The sequence below is a fragment of the Saimiri boliviensis genome, chromosome 13 (genome assembly GCF_048565385.1).
Source record: "Saimiri boliviensis isolate mSaiBol1 chromosome 13, mSaiBol1.pri, whole genome shotgun sequence".
In the NCBI taxonomy this organism is placed as follows: domain Eukaryota; kingdom Metazoa; phylum Chordata; class Mammalia; order Primates; family Cebidae; genus Saimiri; species Saimiri boliviensis.
The window spans coordinates 66,679,365-66,703,686 of record NC_133461.1 but is presented as its reverse complement, the minus strand read 5'-3'; the positions used below and the strand labels follow the sequence as shown (position 1 = coordinate 66,703,686).

At 35.0% G+C, this 24,322-nt stretch overlaps 1 protein-coding gene across 2 annotated transcripts in view; it reads right to left on the bottom strand.

Moving 5' to 3' along the window:
* Positions 1-24,322, bottom strand: part of VAPA (VAMP associated protein A) — a 42,991-nt gene that overhangs the window by 8,579 nt on the left and 10,090 nt on the right. Inside the window, exons 2-5 of one of the 2 annotated variants that reach the window (XM_003924851.4) lie at positions 14,099-14,251; positions 10,036-10,139; positions 9,229-9,309; positions 1,582-1,719 (exon numbers count right to left, since the gene is read on the bottom strand). In XM_003924851.4, coding sequence (XP_003924900.1) covers positions 1,582-1,719; positions 9,229-9,309; positions 10,036-10,139; positions 14,099-14,251 — 476 coding nt within the window. The remainder of the gene's footprint in view (positions 1-1,581; positions 1,720-9,228; positions 9,310-10,035; positions 10,140-14,098; positions 14,252-24,322) is intronic. The other variant, XM_003924850.4, reaches the window with a different exon arrangement.

Here is a 24,322-nt window from a genome sequence, read left to right as displayed (position 1 = left end):
CACAGTAAGTGGCCTATACAGGCATATAAGTTTTTTTTTTTTATCTCTTATGCCATATTTTTGCTGCACCTTTTCTGTGTGTAGTCATGGGTGTCCAATCTTCTGGCTTCCCTGGGCCTCACTGGAAGAACGGTCTCGAGCCACACACAAAACACACTAGCACTAACAACAGCTAATGAGCTATTTAAAAAAAAAAAAAAACTCATAGTATTTTAAGGAAGTTTATGAATTTGTGTTGGGTTGGATTCAAAGCCATCCTGGGCCACATGCGGGCTGCAGGCTGCAGGCTGCAGTCTGAACAAGGTTAGTGTAGATTGTTCTAGCTACAAGAATACTTACTATTGTAGGTACAGCCACATGCTATACAAGTCTGTAGCCTAGGAGCAACAGGCTATACCATATATAGATTTGTATAAGCACATTCAATGATGTTCACACATCATTGTAACACATTTCTCAATATACATCCTTAAGAAGTATGCATGACCATCTGTATTTTTTCTTAACCACCAGAATTTCGGTTCTAATATTCCAAGTATTTCTACTGGGGGTTAAACAGAAAAAGAGGAAACTAGGAATTGGAAATATAAGGAAAAGTTTACAAAGAAACCTTGGGAAGAACAAAGGAGATAAAGGACATAAATATGAGGCTACATTCTTATAACAGGAGTGATGGATAAAAATGGACATGAAGTTAAGAGGCTAAAGTCAAGAGTACTGTCATAAACTGTCAGAGGCAGAATTAAGGTCTTAACCTATGAATTAAGAGACAGGATGTAAATAACAAGAACAAGGCTACCTGAAAAATTTTTTCCCCACTCTTAACAACCAATTTACTATTTCTCTAGGATCATGATTCCCAAAAGTAAATAATTCCCAATCACAAAAACAAAAAAGTATTAAACATTTAGATAAAGGATAATTTTTTTAAAGCCTTAGTATGCATATCATCTGCAAAACCAAATCAAGGTATAAACAATCTGTTTAAACAGATTGGGGCTGGCTGTGTGTGGTGGCTCACGCCTATAATCCCACAATTTGGGAGGCCAAGGCAGGTACATCACCTAAGGTCAGGAGTTTGAGACCAGCCTGACCAACATGGTAAAACCCCATCTCTACCAAAAAAAAAAAAAAAATTAGCCAGGCATGGTGGCAAATGCCTGTAATCCCAGCTACTCAGGAAGCTGAGGTGGGAGAATCGCTTGAACCAGGAAGACAGAGGTTGCAGTGAGTCAAAATTGTGCCATACATTCCGGCCTGGGCGACAGAGCAAGACTCCATCTCAAAAAGAAAAAAATATGCTCCCCAAATCTCAAAGAAAAAAATTACACCAACTTCATAATACTTACATTTATACTGTCCTGCTCACTACTGAGATTTAAGTTCAGAAGTTTTTTAGAACAGAATAGTTTGTGTGCATGATTTTTAAGTGCTTTGTAGTTTTATTGTAATTTTAAGCATAGTTCAATTCTATCTACTTCATATAACACACTCACAATACTTCTTATCTGCTAGTTATCTACATTACCTTAATCATTAACACTAGTAGACTCCTAAGTCTGTTAGCTCCCTATAACAAACCTTCTGTTTCTCCTGTTTCAACACACTGAGTCCCCTGGGGTCATCCTTCTTGTGATAATTGGCAGGTGTGGCAACTGTGTTGTTGTTGATGCTGCTCATTGAAGTGACAGTCGGAGCAGTCCCTGGTGGAGTTACACCCTGAGATGGCATGGGAAACATATTCTCAGATTCTCACTGAACTCTGATTTCTTCTGCATATTGGGAATGACTGACACAGAAAGCATTAGGCTCTAAAACATTAACATTTTACTCTTTAAAAATGCATTAATGCATAAGAAACAATACTAGTAAGTAATAGCTTTGTTAAGGCAAAAAGTACAGTTTCTGAACTCGCTTTTTAAATTATTTCCCAAACAAAATTAGTTTTAATCTATTGTATTACGTGCACTTATTAAAGGTATATATTTTATTAAAATTTATGCCAGGTTTATGTTGTTTTAAAATTAATACCATCTAATTCTTTGTGACTCTTAATGTTTTTTACTAATTAGTAATTGTCAATGATCTGAAAAATAAGCACATTCATGTCTTCTTACCTTTGATAACACTCAATCTGAACATTTTTTAATAAACCTCTCTTGTATTTAAAGCCTATCCCCATTACACTCTCTCACACACGTTCCAGGCGAATAAACACAATTAAAGATTCACATAACCATTAACTCCATAGTTCTCTTCTTTTCTTCTCAAATGCCTTTAACAGGTGAAAGTAATACTGTATTACACAAACCGGTGGGAAAGAGATTTCCCTAATTATACTTACTCATATCCCATTTGTTCTGTCTCAACAGAAAATAAAGTATATTCAACCATAAAATGTCTTTTAGTAAGATCCCTGAAATCCCTGTTCTTTACAGCCCCTCAGTCTTCATTAAAAAAAAAAATCAGTATTTTTTTCCTAGAAAATATGTCACCATCAAATGTCATATGGAGGACAAAAATGAAATGCAATACATTTAAGAAATTTAGAAAATATCTCAAAAATTCTTTAGAATTGAACACAAATGAATAGATCATAAAACTTCAAAAATAACAAACCACATTCAATCCTTAAAAAACCACTACTACCACTAATTGGACATTAGGTATTTAATAATACAGAGTTGACAATTTCCAAACACAGCTAGTAATTCAAAGAACCCTATTTTGCACAATAGTCAGTACTTTAGTATCATGTGCCTCCAGCTGTCAACAATACAGGGAGCATGCTGAATGGCTTTCAGTACTAGCACTGACAACAACTCAAGTGAAGACACTAGAGGCCATTAATGAAATGAAATGTATTGGTATGCACCTGCTGTTCCCTAGGACTAGAGTAACTACACATCTTAGTGTGCTTAAGGAGGGTATCTGTGTATGCCTGTTATGCAGGAAAAAATACTAAGATTCCTTTGTTCTAAAATAAAAGGGTTCCTAAGTTTCCTTGGGCACCTTATCTATGATCCAAATCAGAGAGCTATTTCCCAAAAAGGAGCCCACACTTTAGTGATGGTTCAAATAAATGAGAATTGTTTTGTCACAAATAAATGATTTAAACTATAAGAATAACATGGACTCAACCACTGTACTTCTGAAGCTGGCTCCATTTTTTACCCTATAAGATGACCACAAAACTTCAATCACTTCCTTACTTACATATTCAGTAATCAAGGTCCTAAAAAGTTTAAAGAAATCAACAAAATAACATCCCATTTTTTTTCACTGTGTTCACAACACATAAACATCCAAGAATTAATAGCATCTGTAAAAAGATCAAAATCCTCAAACAAGTGGAGTATACTTATACAATGTATTTGATATGGTTTGGATCTGTGTCCCCAGAGAATCTCTTGTCAACCTGTAATCTCCATTGTTGGAGGTGGAGCCTGTTGGGAAGTGATTGGATCATGGGGGTGGATCCTTCATGAATGGTTTAGCATCATCCAGTGGTACTGTTCTCCTGATAGTTCTCATGAGATCTGGTTGTTAAAAAGCGTGTGGAACCGCACCTTTGCTCACTTGCTCTTGGTTCCTGCCATGTGAGACATCTGCTCTCCCTTTGCCCTCCACCGTGATTGGAGGTTTCCTGAAGCCTCCTCAGAAGCAGAAGCTGCCATGCTTCCTGTACAGCCTGCAGAACTGTGAGCCAACTAAACCTCTTTTCTGTATATATAATACTGTCTCAAGTACTTCTTTATAGCAATGTAAGAACAAACTAGTACAGTACTTAAATACCAGTGTACTTCTTTTTGCAAAGGGATACTGGAAGTGGGGGTGGGGAAGTGAGGGAGTGCGGTTAAGAAACACTAAAAAAGAAAAATTACAAAGTTTTAAGACTTGCTATCTCTACAATACTTGAGGAGAGTGCACCAACAACTGTGATAGCTATTGCAGAATCTGCTGTGAATATTAACCAAATTTTTCTAAGTTGATTATCAAAAATGAAATTTTGATGATCAACTCTTTAAAGTAAATGTGACCCATAAAATGGTGCTAATCTGAGGTGATGGGTATGTTAATTAGCTTGATTGTGGTGATCATTTCATAATGTATGTATATACTGAAACAAAAAATAAATGTGTAGGGAACCACTATGAACTTTTCCACTACTCCTAAACACTAAATAAAGCTGAAAAGGAAATATAAATGCCATCCAGAGAGTTCTATGTTAAATCCTAGGTTGTTATCAGAAACTCAGTTAAAAACTAAACCGATTTTGCTTAAGTTAACATACTTTTAACAACATACTAATAAATAAACTAAAAGAATAAAGGGCGGAAAGATCTCAGGGAATTCGCTGTATTACAATCATAAGATAAAAAGTGTATTTTCCACTCTATACTTTTAAAAATATACATCACCAACATAGTTTCCAACACATTTCTGTTAATCTTGCACATTTAGAAATGTACTTCAGCAATTGTGTAAGTCAGGATTCGGCATCATATAGCATTTTATCAGTTCATCGGAAGTAAATTAACAAAATGTTTATCTATTCATCACACTATCCAGGAACATCCTAACTTCTGAAGACACAAATTTCATGCTAAACTAAACAGAGAAAAGGGATACTAACTACTAATTTTATCTACAGATACTAGAAAGAAACCAACATGTCAAAGATACTATGATTTTTTTTAACAAGTTTTATCAACTTCATCTATAGAGAATACAGACCCAGAAACAGCAGGATACAATTATCAACAGGGTCTTATTACCACACAAATGAAATACTAAGAGGTGTTCTGTTAACTTTAGACATAAAAGGTTTTATCCTTAATTGTTAGAAACAAAAACTTATTTTATATTTTGTCCTATCATAAAGACTTCAGATTTGGTACCTTGAGATTTCATATTTTCTATAAAAAATGAGATGCAACATTAAACTCACAACTTGCAAGTCACATAATCAACTAACAACCTAGACAGAATTGGGTCCGTGCCAGGTTGCACTGAGTTTAAACACCATTTCTCAGTAAGCAACATTTCTTGTAAAATGTGGTTAGTTAATACTACAAGAGTGAGTTTAAGCAGGAAAAGCATTTCCCAAAGTATATTTCATAAGTTAATTAGATTATATTAAAAAATAAATACTGGGTTAAATACATTTCTTTACCATTAAGTTTTTTCAGAGCTTTTAATAGGCAAATACACAATGTGATTCCTTTTGGAGACATTTGCAGTATTTTTCCAAACTCACCTGACTACAGAACGCTTCCAGCCTAATACACTGGACAACTGTGTTTTAGCCTTTCTTCAACATACACATTAATCAATTAAGGTCACTTCTAGCCTCAATACTACAGACACGATTTTTGCACGTTTGAATTACGTAAATTTGAAATGGTGATATGTTACAATCTTTAAGTCTCATTTTATGTGCAAAACTTGAAATGTAAATTATAAACACTCAAAAACATCCATCAAAAATCATAATGGCAAGGCCAGTGAGCCATGAAAGTTGTAAGTTATGTTTATGTACTGCTATATTGAAACACCACTTCAGCTGGTTCACAGAAGTACCTGCCTATTCTTCTCAGCAATCAGTATTGGATTTTGCATATTTTGAATTACCCAACATAAACCAACCATAAAATGAAATCATTACTCCAAAAAAATAAAAGGATCTACATCATCCTATATACTGCTGACACAGTTTTATCATTAAAATTTTACCATTTGAAGAACTGCCTTCAGATGAAAAACAGGCCTCCACTCTTATCTTGGTCAAAAGATGAATAGAAAGTTTGATAAAATTAAAAATCAATTTTGTCACAGGGTCCTGACTGACTGTAGTCTTGAAACACCATCTCCCACTAAAATGGCCCTGAGCTTCCTGAAGAAATTTTTCCAGATCTGGACCTGGAAAAATCTTGCCACATTAGACAAGAAAATTACCAAAGACTGCGAGGGTCAAAAAAAACTCAAGAAATCAATTTGAAAAGTCTACTTACCAGGCAATTTGAGTACCAATAATGGTAATTAACAAGGAGTTAAAACTCAAATATGTTTAAATTCATGAGTTTTAATAATATACAAGTACAGAGGGAAGAACAAAAGGACGGAAGGAGGAAGATCAACTGTACATCACAGGAGGGATGCTTACAAACAAACTTATTTTTTAAAACCTTTAACCGAAGAGAAACGTGGGCATTTGTTCTGTGCCTTTTTAAACTCTACCACTGAAAAGTACTACATAAGCACAAGTTTCTCTTTACGGAAGTATTCTAAGTAGTGTATGCAGTAGGAATGACAGAGTATCACCATCAATCTTAAACGAATTAACAGACCTAGGCCACACTATCTCAATCTCAGCTTTACTGACATTTTGAACCAGATTATTCTTCGTTGTGGGGGCTGTTTTGTGCATCATAGGAAGTTGAGAGGCATCTCTGGCCTCTGCCCACTAAGCAGATAACTGCAGCACCCTTATCGACCCCTCAGTTGTGAAAACCAAAAATGTCTCCAGACATAGTCCCTAGAAGAACAAATCGATTGCCCCTGGATGAGAACCACTCATTTTGAACTTTCAATCATAGAAAATACCAGGGACAGAGAAAAAAGGTTAAATGACACCATAAGGATGGAATCAGCAAAATCAAGTCTGTGGGAAAGTCTATAGGCAAACCTAGTTTAATAATAAAAATATACAATAATTTGCAAAGAGAGAGAAAGACAGAGAAAATACAACAAACTAAGAGATTTAAGAAACATATCATCCAAAAGAAGTGTAAGACTCAGCCAGACGCAGTGGCTCACACCTGTAATCCTAGCACTTTGGGAGGCCGAGGCAGGTGGATCACCTGAGTTCAGGAATTCGAGGCCAGCCTGGCAAAACTCTATCTCTACAAAAATTACAAAAATTGGCCAGGCATGGTGACGTGTGCCTGTAATCCTAGCTCATAGGGAGGCTGACGCAAGAGAATCACTTGAACCCAGGAGGTGGAGGATGCTGTGAGCTGAGATCGTGCCACTGCACTACAGCCTGGGCAACATAGCAAAAAAAAAGTAGTAGTAGTATTTGGACTTTATTTTCATCTAATTCAAACAAACTGCAGGAAAAAAAATTTTAAAGACATTTGTGACTAGTTTTAATGCTGCCTGGATAGCTTGATATTAAGGATACACTAAATTTTTAAAGGCATAGTATTATCATTAAAACTCTTTTATCTCTTTTTTTTAAGTACTTTGAAAGATAGACATTGAAACAGTTACAAATCAAATTACACCAAGTCTGGGATTTGCCTTAAACAATACCTAAGATGGGAAGTAACAGGATTTATATGTAATAAGCTTAACCACAAACTTGTCATTGTTAAAGCTGCTCGTAAGTTCACAGAGGTTCACTGTACTCCTCCTATCTACTCTTCCAGGTGCTTAAAGTTTTTCAAAATAAGTATTTTTAAAAATCATTATTTTTAGCAGATACTGCCTACAATTTAATATACAAGTCCAGATAATCCAGTTAGTGAAAATACATTCAGCAGCTAGCTAATCAAGGCTCAGAATCAGGTATTATCTAGAGTACTTTGAAGTTACTTAACTTACAGGTTACTAGTAACATGTGCTCTGAAAAGGTTTCAGGCTCAAACTACTTCTGCCCGAGTTTCTTGGCAGGGGACTCTGGGAACTCCATTCAGTATTTGTTCAGGTGCTAAAACAGACCCAAAACTACTTTCTTGGATTACCATGGGCTAGACAAATAGGTAGGCATAACTGCTCTTCTCACCCAAGATGTGTAAATGGCTAGGTTCAACTGCCATTGCCATATCATTTCCATCAACTTCTGGTTAGGTTCCCAAACCAGTGAGGCCACTCTTAATCAGCAGTATCAAACACCTGGGGTTCCAACGCTTTTCACATATCTCAAAGTATGTGCTATCTAGAGCATAGTAGAAGCCCAGACAGAAGACATATTTATGTTAACTAAATTACCGTAAAAAATGACATAAAACTCTAAGTAAGAAAATATCCAAATTTTTTTTAAAAGTCAATCCGAGTCACGGCACCAAAAAAAGTAAATAAAAATAAGTAAATAAATAAGTCAATCCAGACAATGTGCTGTTTTGTTTTGTTGGTTTCAACAGTAATACCTGTGGTGCAAGCTATCAGCTTCCCTCAGCCTAAGCAAAAAATAAAGAAAACCTCCAAATGGGAAGCATACACAGGCCAACTACCACTCACTTTACAGAAAGTATACACATTTGCATTTTTTTGCTTTTGGTAAATACCTCCAGAATCACTTAAAAGAGCCATTTCTAAAATTCAAAAAATAATTTGGTCAATACCTAATTATCAGAGACATCTTCATTTCTGCTTATCCTGAAAGAGGAACACAGTAACTGAGCCCATGTATTTAATCTGCATGTTTACTTTTCAATAGGGCAAATGGCTACCAGATTAACGCAGTATTCATGTCAGACTGCAACCAAACTGTGCCAAACAATTCTATTTATCCGTATTATTGTATATATTGTCACACACACAGAAACACTTATATTTCAAGTCTCTCTTAGCATAGGAAAAATTCAAATTTTTGAATTTTCCTGCAATCCAGACAGGAAAAAGGACAAGATAAGTGACCATAACCCACTCTGTACATTCACAGATTGTTTGTTTTTAAATAAATGCATATATCCCTCAGTCCCGAAAACTGTATTTTACACTAATGATAAGCAGCAATAATTATTTACTAAAGAATAACAATCAGATGGATTTCACTAAAAACAAAAGTGACCAAAATACCAGGGAACAGCCAAACCTGGAATAAACAGTCTATGTAAACAATTTTTTTATCCCCAGACTGCTGGTACATAGTGGCCAAAAAAGCAATTTATATGTATTTTTAAATTAAGTATACACATCTCATTCTAAAAAAGAATTTGTAGTGGGTTTAAGTCACAAAAATTTGGTAGACTTAAATGGTTCTTCTCCAGGATGGAGTCTAGACCTAAAAGTGAGTCTTTCTTTCTTCTTAAATAAACAAAATGTTATCAAATTTAAAAAGGCATACCAAGTTTTTTAAAACTTAAATAAGCACTGAGTCTTATCAAGAGAAATAACCGTATCACACACACCACAAAGGCCAAAAATAGAAGGAAAATTAAAGGAATTTCAAAGGAACTGAAAGCTCAACAGCTTCCAGTATTTTTACATTTTCCTACTTACCAATTTATCATTTTCATTCGGCATTTCAAATACACATCTCAATTTGGAATCCATTAATTCATCAGGTTTTGCCTCTTTCCACTAAAAATAAACAAAACCAAACATGAGACATACAGGGTATGATCATGGTAAATAAGTTTCACCCAGGACAGCTAAATGATGAGTGTAGCTGCTTGGCTTGGCTGAAATACACTGTTGCACTCTTTATCGATCACCCTGCCATTGTTATCGGCTAATGTCACAGAACCTCTATATAGTCCTAGAGTTACTATCGCTATCCATTAAAATCATGACGATATCACTAGCAACCACAGAACCTTCTTAGTAGCAGCATTTCTTTCTTTTCTCTTTTATTCCAATTGGTCTTGTTTTGTCTCCCAGGCTGGAGTACAGTGGCCCCTCCTGGGCTCAAGCAATCCTCCCACGCCTCCTGGGTAGCTGGGACTACAGGCATTCAACACTACATCCAGCTTTTTTGTAGAGACGGGGTCTTGTCACGTTGCCTGGGCTAGTCTCGAATACCTGGGCTTGAGATATTCCTGTCTTGGCCTCCCAACGTGCTGAGATTACACAGGTCAAAGCCACTGCACCCAGCTAGTAGCAGCATTTCTAAATTGTTTCTTAAAAAAAATACTATTTGAAAATTGTTTCATTCTGAAAATTATCTATAATGAAGAAATTGGCAGATTTTTTAAAAATCTAAATTTAACTTCTAATTTTTAGAAATTAGGTTTTTCTACTGAGTGCTAAACAAAGCCCACAGTTTAAAACTCCATTCCCCAAAATAAATTCTTCTTCTGTACTTACCACAGCTTCCATATCTGAAGTGTTTGGTGGAGCAAAAATTGTCTGTACCATAAACTTGTGTTTACTTTTTTCATTTGGATCATAGTCAAAGGGCTGTAGCATTACTAAACAAGAAAAAAAGAATATATTAAATTATCTCCTGCATGTTTGAAAGATATACGTTGAAACAGTTACAGAATAAACTATACCAAGTCGGGGATTTGCCTTAAACAATATCTGGCACCAGTATCATTCCTTTACTTCGCATACATGCAAATTTAAAGAAAACCAAAAACGGTTCAAGAAACCAAACTTTGGAACATTTAAGAATCCAGAGTCAACTTAATGAATTCCAATTAGTTTTAAATTGCCTTTCTACTTTACTAAGTCTTTCAAAACCAACAAAATAAGCAGTAGCAATTAAAAATTAAATACAAATCTATGGTTGCCCTTTCTAAACTTAGCTTGTGAAAATTTTCAAAACTTTGCCAACATGTAACTATGGTAATGCCTATCAGCTCCGATTAAATCTTCTAAGTTATTAAAACTAGTTATAATATGAATTTAGGCTTCATTTCAGTGTTTTCTGATTTAAAAATTATACAACTGGGGTATTTAAAGGAGAAATACTCAGTAACTTAAAAACTCACTACCACATATTTTTTGTTTTAAAACAGGGTCTCACTCTGTCACTGAGGCTGCAGTACAGTGGTGCAACCCCAACTCACTGTAGCCTCAACCTCCCCGGGCTCAGGCACTCCTCCCATTTCAAGCTCCTGAGTAGCTAAGATTACAGGCCCCCATGCCCAGATAATTTTTTGTATTTTTTGTAGAGAAAGGGTTTCGTAGTTTTGTCCAGGCTGGTAGCGAATTCCTGGACTCAAGAGAACCACCGTCCTTAGCCTCCTAAAGCACTAGAATTACAAGTGTTAACTGCAGTGCCCAGCCCATGTATTGTTTTAATATAGTTGATTTTTCAAAAATGTCTTTTAAATAACATCTGTTTCAGTTTATGATTTAAATCTTCTAAAATAACAGAAGTACACAAGGAAACCATATAGCCTCTTAATTTCTAAAATTTATTGTACAGTCTCAATAACATTCAAAATTTTTAAGCATTTATAATTTCTCATCTTTTAATTTTTCCAAGGTTCCATGTGGTTATAAGTCATGCTAAATTTATGTAACATGAGTCCAATATAAGAGACTAAAGAATAAATCAACGGTTACACAAAATATATATATGGTATTATAGAAGTTACTTCCCTAACATTAGATTACTTCTAACATGTATCTCCACACTTTCAAAAAGACAAACACAAGGAAATAAATGTAAGAAAAAACAATTACATAAGAAAATCTTATTCATAAAGTGTGTCTGAGAAGTCCATTAACTGATATCAAGGTTAAGACCATTTTTTCAAGGGGTCCAATACACAGCAGCAGGAAATGTACAAGATAAAATGCCTCAGAATACAGCCTAAGCAAAATAAAATTCCATTAGCAACCTTCACTGAGCAATCACTACAAGCTAATCACTATGAACCGACAATTTGTGAATAAAAAGAAAACTTACACATGGTTAAGTTTATAGCGGTTACACTAATTTAGGTTGCAAGCCACATAACAAGACAAAGACGATCTCGAAAACATGTAAAAATGTGGACAAATTAAAGAAGCAAATTCAAAAAGGAACAAGCGAAAAAGAGAAATGAGCATGCAGTACAGAAAATTAATCAGAGGTTGCTGGAAGTAGCATAGCTTCGAGTGACTGCAAATGGAAATACACTACACTAAAAATTGAAAAAGCTAAATTCTAATTGGAGTAGGCCAATCCAAGGGCATGCTTGTGTAATCAGTAACTAGTTTGCCTGAAGGTTTTAGTAAGTCAGGTTTCTGTGGGAGAAAGTGCCTTGATATGTAATTTTCAAGAAATATAAATACACAGAAACCAGCAATCTAGGTGCACCTCAAAGAAAAAGTCATTCTGCGTAGTTGCATGGATTCCTAGAGATATAACTGAACCAATAAACTATTTTTAGCCATGTGGATTGAAATAATTATACTTCCTGGCCAGGTGCAGTGGCTCACACCTGTAATCCCAGCACTTTGGGAGGCCAAGGTGTACAGATCATTTGAGGTCAGGAGTTTGAGACCAGCCTGGCCAACATAGTGAAACCCTGTCTCTACTAAAAATATAAAAATGAGCCAGGCATGGTGGCACATGCCTGTAATCCCAGCTACTCAAGTGGCTGAGGCAAGACAATTGCCTGAACCCGGGAGGCAGAGGCTGTAGTGAGCTAAGATCACACCACTGCCTGGGTGACAGAGCAAGACACCATCAAAAAGAAAAAAAAGAAGGAAAAGGAAGGAAAGTGGAGGGGAAGGGAGAGGGGGAGGGAAAGGAGAAGGAGGAAGAGAAGGGGAAGGGGAAGGGGAAGGGGGAGAGGAAGAAGGAAGGAAGGAAAGGAAAGGCCAAACGCAGTGGCTCACGCCTATAATCCCAGCACTTTGGGAGGCCAAGACAGGCTGGCTCATCACCTGAGGTCAGGTGTTTGAGACCAGTCTGACCAACATGGAGAAACCCCATCTCCACTAAAAATACAAAATTAGCCAGGCAAGGTGGTACATGCCTATAATCCCAGCTACTTAGGAGGCAAGAGAATTGCCTGAATCCAGGAGGAAGAGGTTGCAGTGAGCCAAGGTCGTGCCATTGCACTCCAGCCTGGGCAACAAGAGCGAAACTCCATCTCAAAAAATAAAAATAAAAAAAGAAAGAATTCTATCTTCTTCCAATTGTGCTACAGGCTTAAACATGTAGTAGAGAGCAACATCTAGAGTGCATGCAATCCTTCATCTTATTTCCCATCTCTCTTTCCCAGGAACTTATGAATTAACACTTAGCAAAGAAACATGAAAAGCACTCCTCCCTGTTCTCCTTACCTCAAGACTCACTAAAACATCTTTTTCCTAGCTCTTCAGATTCTGGACTATACCTGCTGAGGGAAGATTTAGTGTCACCAAGAACTCTGACTATGGTCTGTCCTTCATGGCCTTTGCAGTCAAGTTCCACCTCTAAATACTCTCAATAAGCCTATCTTAGGTTCTTACTCTCTGTACCCAATTCTGCTATGGACTTGCAAACTGATAATTGAATTATTATAGTATCTTAGGATTACTTGGCAAGATCACTCAGGTTTGTTTTTTTGTTTTTGTTTTTGTTTTTTTTGTAAATGTACACATTTCTAAACCATGCTCCCGGAGATTCCGATCTGGGAGAGATGAATCCATGTGTATTCCTGCTCCCTGTGTTATTACAATACATAGCGGGAGTTGAGAAGTAGTGCTATAAACAAAGAGTAAATGGTCTCTGTGGGCAGCCTGAGAGGTTCTCTCATTAGTAAAATACACGGAACCATACATGTTCTCATATTTGCTTCCTACTTCTCAGCTGTATTAGTGAAATCAGAGGGACTGAGAAAAGAAAGAAAGAGTTTATAAGGGGCATTAGCTCTGGTACCAGTATTGACTGCATAGCAGGAGTAAGCAATCTATATATGGCAAGCATACTTCTTTGACAAACACTTAAGAGAGTAGTAAAAATAAAGTTTTCACAAGCAGGACACTGCTGACACTTACAATGAAAGGCATAAAAACTTATCTGATTTAACATAGTAGGCAAAAAAGAGGCATTGTACCTTTTATTGATACTTCTATAGCTGCATGCACTATGTAATATGCTCAAGATCTGAAGGAAAATGACCAGTCAGAAAAATGATGTAATTTTTCAAAGATAAAATAATAAAGAAAGAGAAGGTAGTGGTGAGCTGAAAAAAATACAGATACAAAGTTTCTAATTCACAGTAATTTCTTATAAATTGACCACACCCCTTACACAGAAGATGAGAGTGAGGAACTTTTTTAAACAGCTTGCATATAGTATAATAACAAGACATCCTTAAAGGCAAAGGCAGGCTAACATAAGAATTATTTCCCTCCCTCCAGATGAAACCTTATTAAACAAAAACATAACCATAAAACGTCAAAATTCAAATGTACATAAATTTAGAACACGATTTGCTACCTGAAACAGTCACAGTTGACCCTGGGTCAATAATTCCACTGTTGGGTCTCACACAGTACCGGCGAGGTGCTGTAGTCTTCACTTTGAAACACACTTTTCTATCCGATGGATTTCGCAATTTAAGATTTGTAGTGACTACATCTGTGAAGGGGCCTGTAAAGTTTAAAAATTAAACAGAAATCAAAATTTAATTGGATTCTCAACAACAAAGGATTCAAAACTAAAAGTATATAATCTCAATTTTCATTATGTGTTGACATCTACAGGCATAAATATCCCAAATGGCTACTAACACTACCTTTCTCCAGGTAGTAGACTTAAAAACAAGTCGCATTTTCTTCTTCATTCCTTATATTTCACAAAATTTCTCCAGTAAACATGTATGATTTCTACCAAAAAAAAAAGTACTGTGAAACTTTTGATCTATGAAGTCTACAACTGTATTTTTACAGTACGTTACCACATTGCTGAAAATATCAATTTCCCAGTTGTCTGCAAACCAGTGCCAATCTTTATTTTACTAGGCCAACTGCAAAAATCTCTACAGCTGAAGACCCTACACCCTATGACATCAGTGCTTTTGCTTCAACTCAATTTTGTTGTTTATTCAACCCATTCATTCATTCATTCACATATTTAGTGTTTATTATGCCATATGCTCTAGATACAAAGTTAAGCTTTGATTCTGCACCCAAACAACATAAAATTATAAAAACAAAGAACTCAAAAGGCTGATCCATTTTGCTGAAGGAAAGCCTAAAGAAAACTTACGCAGACTAATTTAGACAACAAAATAAAATACCTGTTAATTTGGAGGCAGAAGATAAAAACATGTTCCAGTTGGAAGCAATAACCACAGTTCTACCCATTAAAGCTATATATATTTTTTAAAAAGCTAGAGAGCAGGAATCAAAGAAAACTATTATAAATGCTGTCTTTTACTTCAATATTAAAGAATAAGCATGTCTTTTAAAATTTTACAAAGGCAAGGTTATTAAAAGATGCTTATTTCAAGCCCTGAAGTAAAATGATTGTATCCTATGCTTCAAGTCTTTGAGTAGTAAAATATTTTCTAAGAAATAAAAATTTGGAACTAGGATGAGAGGAAGGAGATAGAAATCAGTGAAAAAAATTAGAAGAAAACATATAAAGGCAGAGAAGGAGATATAGAAAAAAAGCATTTTTACAGGTCTACGTATTTCTTTTTTTTAAAAAAAAAAAAAAGCATACATATCAAAAAGTATGATCTTCTGAACTGCCTGTTTCATTATATGGTCAAGCTAATCCATTCCATTGACAACATACACCTTTTGCTGCTTCTTCAACTCCAGGTGCTTGCTCTTTCTTTTTGAAAAGCATCTGACTAACAACTCCACCAGAAAACTAGTCTGAGAGCAAAGATGAAAAACTCCAAATGTGTCCATTTTACCACATGAATCCACCAAATGGCTGGCTGGAGATATGCTTTGAAGTGATAAAACCAGGAGTCTTAAAGACAAATTCCATTTCTTAACATTCTCAAACACTAAGTACTACAGACACTTGAAAATGTAGATTTTTATAGAACTATTTTGACTAGGACTTTAACAGTAGCAAGCATAGATTAAAGATCCAATTTCTTAGTAACATGACGAAAGAAATGCCACAAAATTTTAATTTTGAACAAACCTAATCCAGAACGTGAATAATCCACAATTTTTAATTACTTACTTTCAGAACATAATAATGTAAGTTTTTAGTATTTAAATGTTTTATTAATTTAAATTCTCCCCAATTTTAAAAAGAATCAATTATCCAAACTAAGGTAAATTTTTTTAACTGATTTTTTAAATGACTGTGTGTCAATTTTCATCAACAAACTGTAAGAACTGTATGAATTCTGAAATAGTATTTACATTTCACGATATTGCCCAGCAGGGATTATAAACTGTCATTACAAATTGCGGGCTTTCTAGACATAAAAATATATATATTACCTAAAGATGATGATAATGTATCAAAATAAATCCCACCAATTCAAAACAAAACTCTTAACTAGACTTTTTACACTTGTGAGTAAAATGTATAATTACCTATAATAAACCCACCTAACAAATGAATTGGAGATTTTCTGCTACATTGTATCCCTCTAACCAAGCCTCTCAATGAGGGTTGCTCCCAGCAGACAGTTCAGAATCTGAGCTCCTCTCCTAGTTTAAAACAGGAAATTAGCAAGTACTGATGACCATTAGCAAAGGAATGACCAGATTTAATAGCTAAAACAGGTCTAGGAAGAAATAACTGGTCCACTTCTGTGAGTTACAGAATCCTTAAAGAACCTGATGAAAGCCATATCCTGCATCAGAAAAACATACATAGGTAAATATTCACAAAAATTTTACAATGACTTTTGTGGGAGGTAAAATGAGTTGAAGAGCTGGGTTCAACTGATTTAAAAGGCCTGATGAAATCTTAAGATCTTCAGAAAAGAGAAGTTATATATATACCTTACTAAAAGTGCTACAAACACAACCCTTTAGGTGATACTGCCCCTTACAAGGTATTTTCATTAGGCATTATGATTGGGTGGTACTACTGAGGTGGGGAGTAAGGGGTGAGAAGTGGGCGGGGGTGGGCAGGAAACAGGACAGCAGGCATTCTGCAATGCAGACCCATACAATGAAGTATTATGTTCCCACTGCATTAAATTTTCAAATACGCCTCCACAAATTATTGGTGAAAACCCTCTTTTCCAAGTATTCATCTATTATGTGAACAGGAAAAATGTGTACTCTTTTCTTCAGAATGTTAAAAGGTAAGTTCACCATTACAGAAGATTATTCTACCAATAGCAATGCCACTCATAATATCTGAATCACCAATACAACACAATTAGCAGGCTTTTGCAGGTGAGACATTCACATTGATCTACCTATATGCATAAATATTCATAAATATCCTTATTTCACCCTTTTATCAATGTTAAGAAAAACTGTCAGCACTACTCAGATAACTCGTCTTATTTCTCTTAAATCCAAACGTATTCATCTTAAGTAGATACAAACACCTGCCTACTGTACCTACAAACTTAAGCAGGGTACAAATATCTGACTACTTCATTATGTCTTCTAGTGTAGTCATGCCCATTTAAACTTAAAATGAGTATGCCATTATAAAATTGCTTTTTTTTTCCTTATGTTATAGCTAGGACAAATATATTTTAAATTTTTTAATTACATGTTTGTCATTTTGTATACGAATTTCATTTCAGGATAGTAACGGGAGCATTACAAAATATACAATGAGGTATGAAGTTAGAGTTAAGAACCCCTGAATTAAACCAATAATCTCCTGCTTTGGTAATTGAAAATGTATCCTTTGTAATGCTTAGGTGATTAAACCATATGTACCTATGCAACAATTCTGCATGATCTGCACATGTACCCCAGAACCTAAAGTACAATATTTTAAAAAGTATAATAATCATAATTTTTTAAAAAAAGAGAAAGAAACAAGTGGCTACCATAAAAGTCAGGATAATGGTTAACCCTGCAGTCGAAGTAGTCGGGAGAGGGCATAAGGAGACCTTTGCTGAATGCTGGCCAAGTTCTATTTCTCACCCTGGAGGTGATTATATGAGTATTTACTTTTTGATTAATTCCTTGAACTGTATACATCTTTTCTTTATGCAAAACAATAAAAATGTTTTTAAAAAACTGATCCTTGACATAACCTTGAAAAACTGAAAAAAAAAAGTGAAAAGCAGTTTTGACAACAAAGTGAACATCTGATGCAATTTATGTAGTAGACAAATATTCATGTTTCAAGGATTTCTAAAACTTAATCTCTATAAATGAGGGAAATCCTATCATTTATCCAATATAAATGCTTAGTTTAACATTTATGAAACAATTTTTGAACTAGTCCATTTTAATCAAAGGTATTAATACAAACTTAGGTTAGAGATGTCACTATTTATAATCAACTATAATCAAATATAAAAAAAACAAAACTGCATACAAGTTACATTTATTTGCACTCTTATACTGAAAAATTCTACAATTAAAATACTTCTACCTTTCAATTATGTGGTTGTTGTTCTTTGGAAGCCCTACCATTTTCCTGCCACTAAGTATTCTGTTGCAACTCTTCTACAGTTGTCACTGCCATTAAGCCAAAATCCTACTCCTAGTCCCAAATTCTTACAATCAAACAGAAATCATACACAAGTGTGGCCTCTGAGTTAAAAAGTCTGAATCTAAGTTTTAAAAAATCTTAGAACCTGAGATGTCAAAAATATTAGAAAATTTTAAGGCAGCTCACCCAGAACGCAGTCAAGTGAGACTGGCCTGCCTCCTTTGCCTAAAAACATTTTTCCAGCATGAAATACCCTTTTTAGTCAGTCCATATCCATAAAATTCAACCATTCAGAACAATGTCTTCCTTTTAAATAGCAGGACTTTTATTCTCCAAACAATCCAATCTTAAAAGGAACCCTCCTAACCTAAGAAGAGCTAAAAAAAAAAAAAAAAAAAAAACCACTCTAACAGTGTTTAAAACACTGTTATCATTCATCTATATTTTGATGTAAACTACTGATAACAAAGTTATCTTGCAATACCAAGATGAGTTCAGCTGCAAAGAGAATCAACTGTGGAGGAGAGCAACAGCTAGCTTTTCCCCCGACATTTTATTATGAAAATTTGACACAGACATTGAGATAATTATATAAACACATACACTCATCACTCACATTCTACAATCAATATTTTGCTGTATTGACTTTGCAGCATAGCTATCTGCTCTGTTCAGCCATCCACTTAATTTTTGATGCACATCAAAGTAAGCTGAAAATGTGAGTACAGTCACTCCTGAACACCTCAGTATGCCTATCATTAACTTCAGTATTTGTTTTCTGTTAAGAGAATACAGTTTTAATACAGGATAAGCAGTAGTATATCACACAGGGCATTTCAGAAATCGCTTCTAAAATGTAGCTTAAGAATAAACAGGCAAGGTACATGAACATTAATTTATGAACTCTGTGACACCCATTTAGGCTAGCTACTCAGAGGTGTGTTTGAGAGACAATTCTCCATGGACCGCTATCATTTCTGCACATCTTGCAAGCAGAAGTCCTGGGGTTTTTACCCAGACTATCTTTTCAAGGATGTATTAAACAGTGAACTGTCTTAGAAGACAACACCTGCATTCTGAGGAGAGAGGCAGGTGTGTTCACTGGCCAATACAATAAAGATAAGGTCTTCTTCTGTAACAAAGGTCAGGTAGGTTTCTGTGCAGCCCACTATTAAAGATTCAATACATGAGTAGCATCCACCTGAACTCCTCTGTCACCTCCATGGAACTTGAGGAGGGCAAGGAAAACCAAAACAAATATGAACCCCATTCCACTTGCAGTGCCATCAATTAGGTTCATTGTCTAACTTGGGAAATCTCGTGTCTTCTACCAACATCTACAAACTGCAGCAGGCTAAATTTTCAGTCCCTTCACAGTTCTTGACAAGGTCTTTGTAAATTTTTGACTATGCAGTGCAAACTAATAAGGAAAGCTGGATTCTCTGCTCAAACACACAATGTAGCCAGAAAAATGCAGGTGATGAGTACCTTCAATGTTTTCAAAAGGTTTTCGCTAATTACCTAAGTTGTATCACTGATTAAACCATTTCCCAGTTACATAAGGGTTATGCTGCTATCTGTGATGTCATGTTAATCGTATATATGAAACATATGTTAATACTATATAGTACACAGGATATCTACTATGGCAACAGCCTAGCACTTATTGGACACTCATGTATCAATAACTTTGTATGAACTATGTTATTTAACCCTCATAAGTCCATAAAGTAGACGCTTTCATTATATTTTAATATCATATCAAGTTTACAGATGATTCAACTCAGAAGGTGAACACTAGTCCAAGGTCATATAACTCAAAGTAATGAAAGTGAGAAGTCAAACCAGGTCTGACTCTAGGGCCTGAACATTCATACATTTTGTATGTATAACCCAGTGGTATTTATACTCTAATTCATAAGCATCCCAGGTAGACTTCTTCAGCAATAAAGCATGAAAGTGCAGTCAAATTAGCAATATATAAAAAATATTTTTAATATTTTATTAATATTAATGTTATGCTATGACTTTAAAAAAAAAATAATGTAGTATGTCCAATTAGAGGCTTAACAGCTAAAACCATTACCTAGGTGATTGACCTCGGGTAAATCACTTCACCTCTCTATCCGAGTCTAATATTGTTATTTGTCTTGGTCGCACAGGCCAACACTGAACATTTCCCGAAATAAGTATCAAGCACTCAAAAAATATTTTACATTTGACATCCAAAAAAGCCCTAAAACATTCTTAATACGAAGTTTTTAAATGATGCCACTTGAATTTATTTACCCTTACTATACATTTATTTCAAACACACTGACATATCAGACTTGATGTAAGCTCTATGAAGATTAGGACTTCATTTCGTTAGCTGCTGTATCTGCAGTAACTAACACAATGCCTGGCACAGTAGGTACTGAATAAATAGCACTGTATAAATATTGTTGTACAAATAGAGAACTACTTTCTGGGAAAGAAAATGATTCTTAGTTCTATTTTAAAAGAGTTAGTCATTCAAGTACTAAAACATATCTCTTTATAAGATTTCACTAAAGTGAAATCAAAAAACTATGGACCCTGCGATTAATGAAAAAGACTGCACTATTTTATTTAAGCCTCTAAGAGCTTTAATTACTGAAACTACCTCACTGTCCTTGCTTATCCGTATTATTATACAATCAACAGTTTTAGAATAGATCATGAAAACTCTCCAAAATCCACTTAATATAGTCATGTAATCATTTTTTGTAAACCAGTATTCCCACTCTGGGAGTCTAGAGTTACAGTCTGAAAGCTACTAACAGGAAGAGATCATGTCTTTTACTTCTTTTACACCATTTTCATACAATGTAGTACTGTTCTGGTCATATAGTTAGATATCCATCACTTTTATATAAACAGGTACCCAAATAAAAAGTGAAAACACCCGCCTCGGCCTCCCAAAGTGCTGGGATTACAGGCTTGAGCCACCGCGCCTGGCCCTTGAAAACACTTTTCATTCTTTTGGTAGCCTTCTGGGGGAAGGGAGACACTCATTTCTGTTACTGATGTTATAGTATGACTTTTTTAAAAAAGCATAATGTAGTATGCTCAATTAGAGGCTTAACAGCTAAAACCATTACCTAGGTGACTGACCTCAGGTAAAATCACTTCACCTCTCTATCCCAGTCTAACCTCCATTTTAGAACTGGTAGGCAAAATGATCTCTAAGGCTTCTCGCAGCTCTAAAATCATGTGACATTATGATTAACAGACTTACTACTTTAAAAGTCTTCTACCCTGTGGTAAAGATGGGAGATAATTCAATCCTAAACCATCACAGCTTTAACATTTTATTTTTAAAAGACTACCTTAAACATTTTAGGAGTGCGTTTTAAGGTATTCTGATGCATACACTGCTCACTCTGACCTTAAACAATCCTGGTGACATAATCTTGAAAACAAGGCAGGGAAAATAGTCTTAACAAACACTTTGATTTGCAACATTTTTATACCAATTTTATGTCCTTCTACTCTAAACTGCCAAAGAAGAATAAGATGCATACATACATACACTATTTGTAAAAGAACAATGTTAGTGTTCAAGAATCAGTGTGAAGTTAGTGCACGCTACTTATTAATAATTTAGTATCTTTATTAAAATAGAAATGAGTGGTCCATATCTAAAGTTGAATTTTTGGACTCTAGATATGTAGGATGTGAAGAAACAGAAAAGAATATACACTTTCAGAGTACCTGAAATAAACTTTTATTATTATTTAGATCTAAAGTTCTTGCTAGGGGAAAAATATTTATAACATAAAAAAATGATCACAATAATCTTAAAAATATACAAGATATTAATATATAAAGCTATACACGGCAAAGTTATAAAAAGAAGTTTATCAAAATCTTAACAGTGGTTATTTTGTAAGATTATTTCTATTTGCTTTATAATATCTATACTTTTTCCATGCTCTACATTTAGCATTCATTATATCAGAAGGGACTTTTAAACATGTACCCATAGTAGCTCAATTTACTTATAAATCCTCTTATTTGTAAAATCCTGGAAGAAAAAACTGAAAAAACTCAGAACCACAGATTTTTTGAGGATCTGTTGTTAGTGGGGTTTTTCTCAGTGGGAACAGTACTCAGAAAGCAAGGCCAAGAGATCCTAGCCCTACAGGCTTTATTTGGAAAGTAAAATTTTTTCACAGGAAAGATTTCACCCTATATCTTAAAAGTATGACAGTCACTCCATGTCAGATTATTCAAGAATTAAAATAAAATTATATATTCATACTTTACACATACACACACATACATGAAACATACAGCTATAAAAGAGCTGTCAAAACATGGGCCCATAAGAAATTTGTCAAGTTATACTACAAACATACTTTTAAAAGTCCTTTCAGAGCAGTAATCCTTTTTTAATTAACATCTCTACTTTTTAATGGTAATTCAACCTAATCACTTCCTTAAAAGGCTGAAAGATAGGTAACTAAACTTCTCCTTTAAACCTGAATTTTGAGAACAGTATCAAACATTCATGGTAACTAGTTATAAAGAACATCCCAAATACCAGAGAAAATGAGCTAAGCACGCTATGGTATATAAATAATTCATTAAGTCAACAAAAATGATGTGGAGGTTTCTTTTACAAACATTTAAGACACCAGTTTAGACTGTTTTTATAAAGTGAAATATGTGCTACAGAATAATAAAGTGAAATATGTATTACAGGATAATAATTACAGAATATTTTTATAAAGTGAAATGTTATAGAATGTGTTACAAAGGTCCAGAAATTATCAAAACCAATCTCATTTAAGCAAAGAATATTTTATTATTTAAAAAAAAAACATACTGAAGAGTCATTATTATAAAAGATGTAAGCAATTCAATGGCACAGGAAATGAAGTATAACTGGCATCATAGGAATAGGCTGCATTCAAGAGAAAATAATTCCTGGGATCACAAGACTTCTTTGACTACATTTCTCTGCCTTCTTTCTCTCTAGTTGTTTCTGCCTGCAAATCAGCCACTGTTCTGCCTCCCAGTCCATTTGACCTTGAAGGTCTAAAACCTACGACCATCCATCTATAGTTGTGTTTCAAGGTGAGGCATCAAAATTTGGCTGGTCAGTCACCAGCATATATGTTGGCTGGCCTTGAATATAGATTATAAACAGTCTCTTCCTGTGACACCAGGTATACTTGATTTCCTATGCCATTGAGAATGCTTATTAACTCCTAAGTGTGATTTTGTTCTTAATAAGATTGGACTTCATAATTTCAGAAAACATGTTCAGCTTTATGGTTCTGTGAAACATATTTCACTTTATAAAAATCATCTAGACCAGTACACCTCAATGAACCAATCATCACTCAGAGGAGTACTATAAACTTACCTGGTGCTTAGACCTACCTGCCTCTTTAATACAGTCTATGGGTAGGAACCATTCTCGGAGAAATAACTCGTCCTAAATAAATCTACCGTATTTCTCACAAAGGACTATTAACTAATGCCAACAGTAAAAAAAGTGGAAACACCACATTTGTATACAGTTATAATTTAACTGTAACAAGGCAGTTCTAAATTAGACCTATTTCCAGCTAAACCTTAATTTCTTAACTGTTACTGGATGATGATAAACATTAGATTTATTTTCTATTCATCTTTATATACCTTTCCTTGAAGACTTCAGACTGTAAAAATGCTTGTTATTAATAAAGAATTATACAAGAAGGACAAATGAAACCTTTGATCTAATTTCCCAAAGGTAAATCAAGTGTAATAAATCCTTTTAAGTTCTTTTATAATAAAAAGCACTACACATTCCTTATAGAAATCTTGGAAGGTGGCCAGGCGCTGTAGCTCACACCTGTAATCCCAGCACTTTGGCAGGCTGGGTCGGGTGGACCATGAGGTCAAGAGGTCAAGAACATCCTGGCCACCATGGTGAAACCCCGTCTCTACTAAAAATACAAAAATTAGCTGGTGTGGTGGCACACACCTGTAGCCCCAGCTACTCTGGAAGCTGAGGCAAGAAAATCACTTGAACCCAGGAGGCAAAGGTTGCAGTGAGCCAAGATCCTGCCACAACGCTCCAGCCTGGGAAAC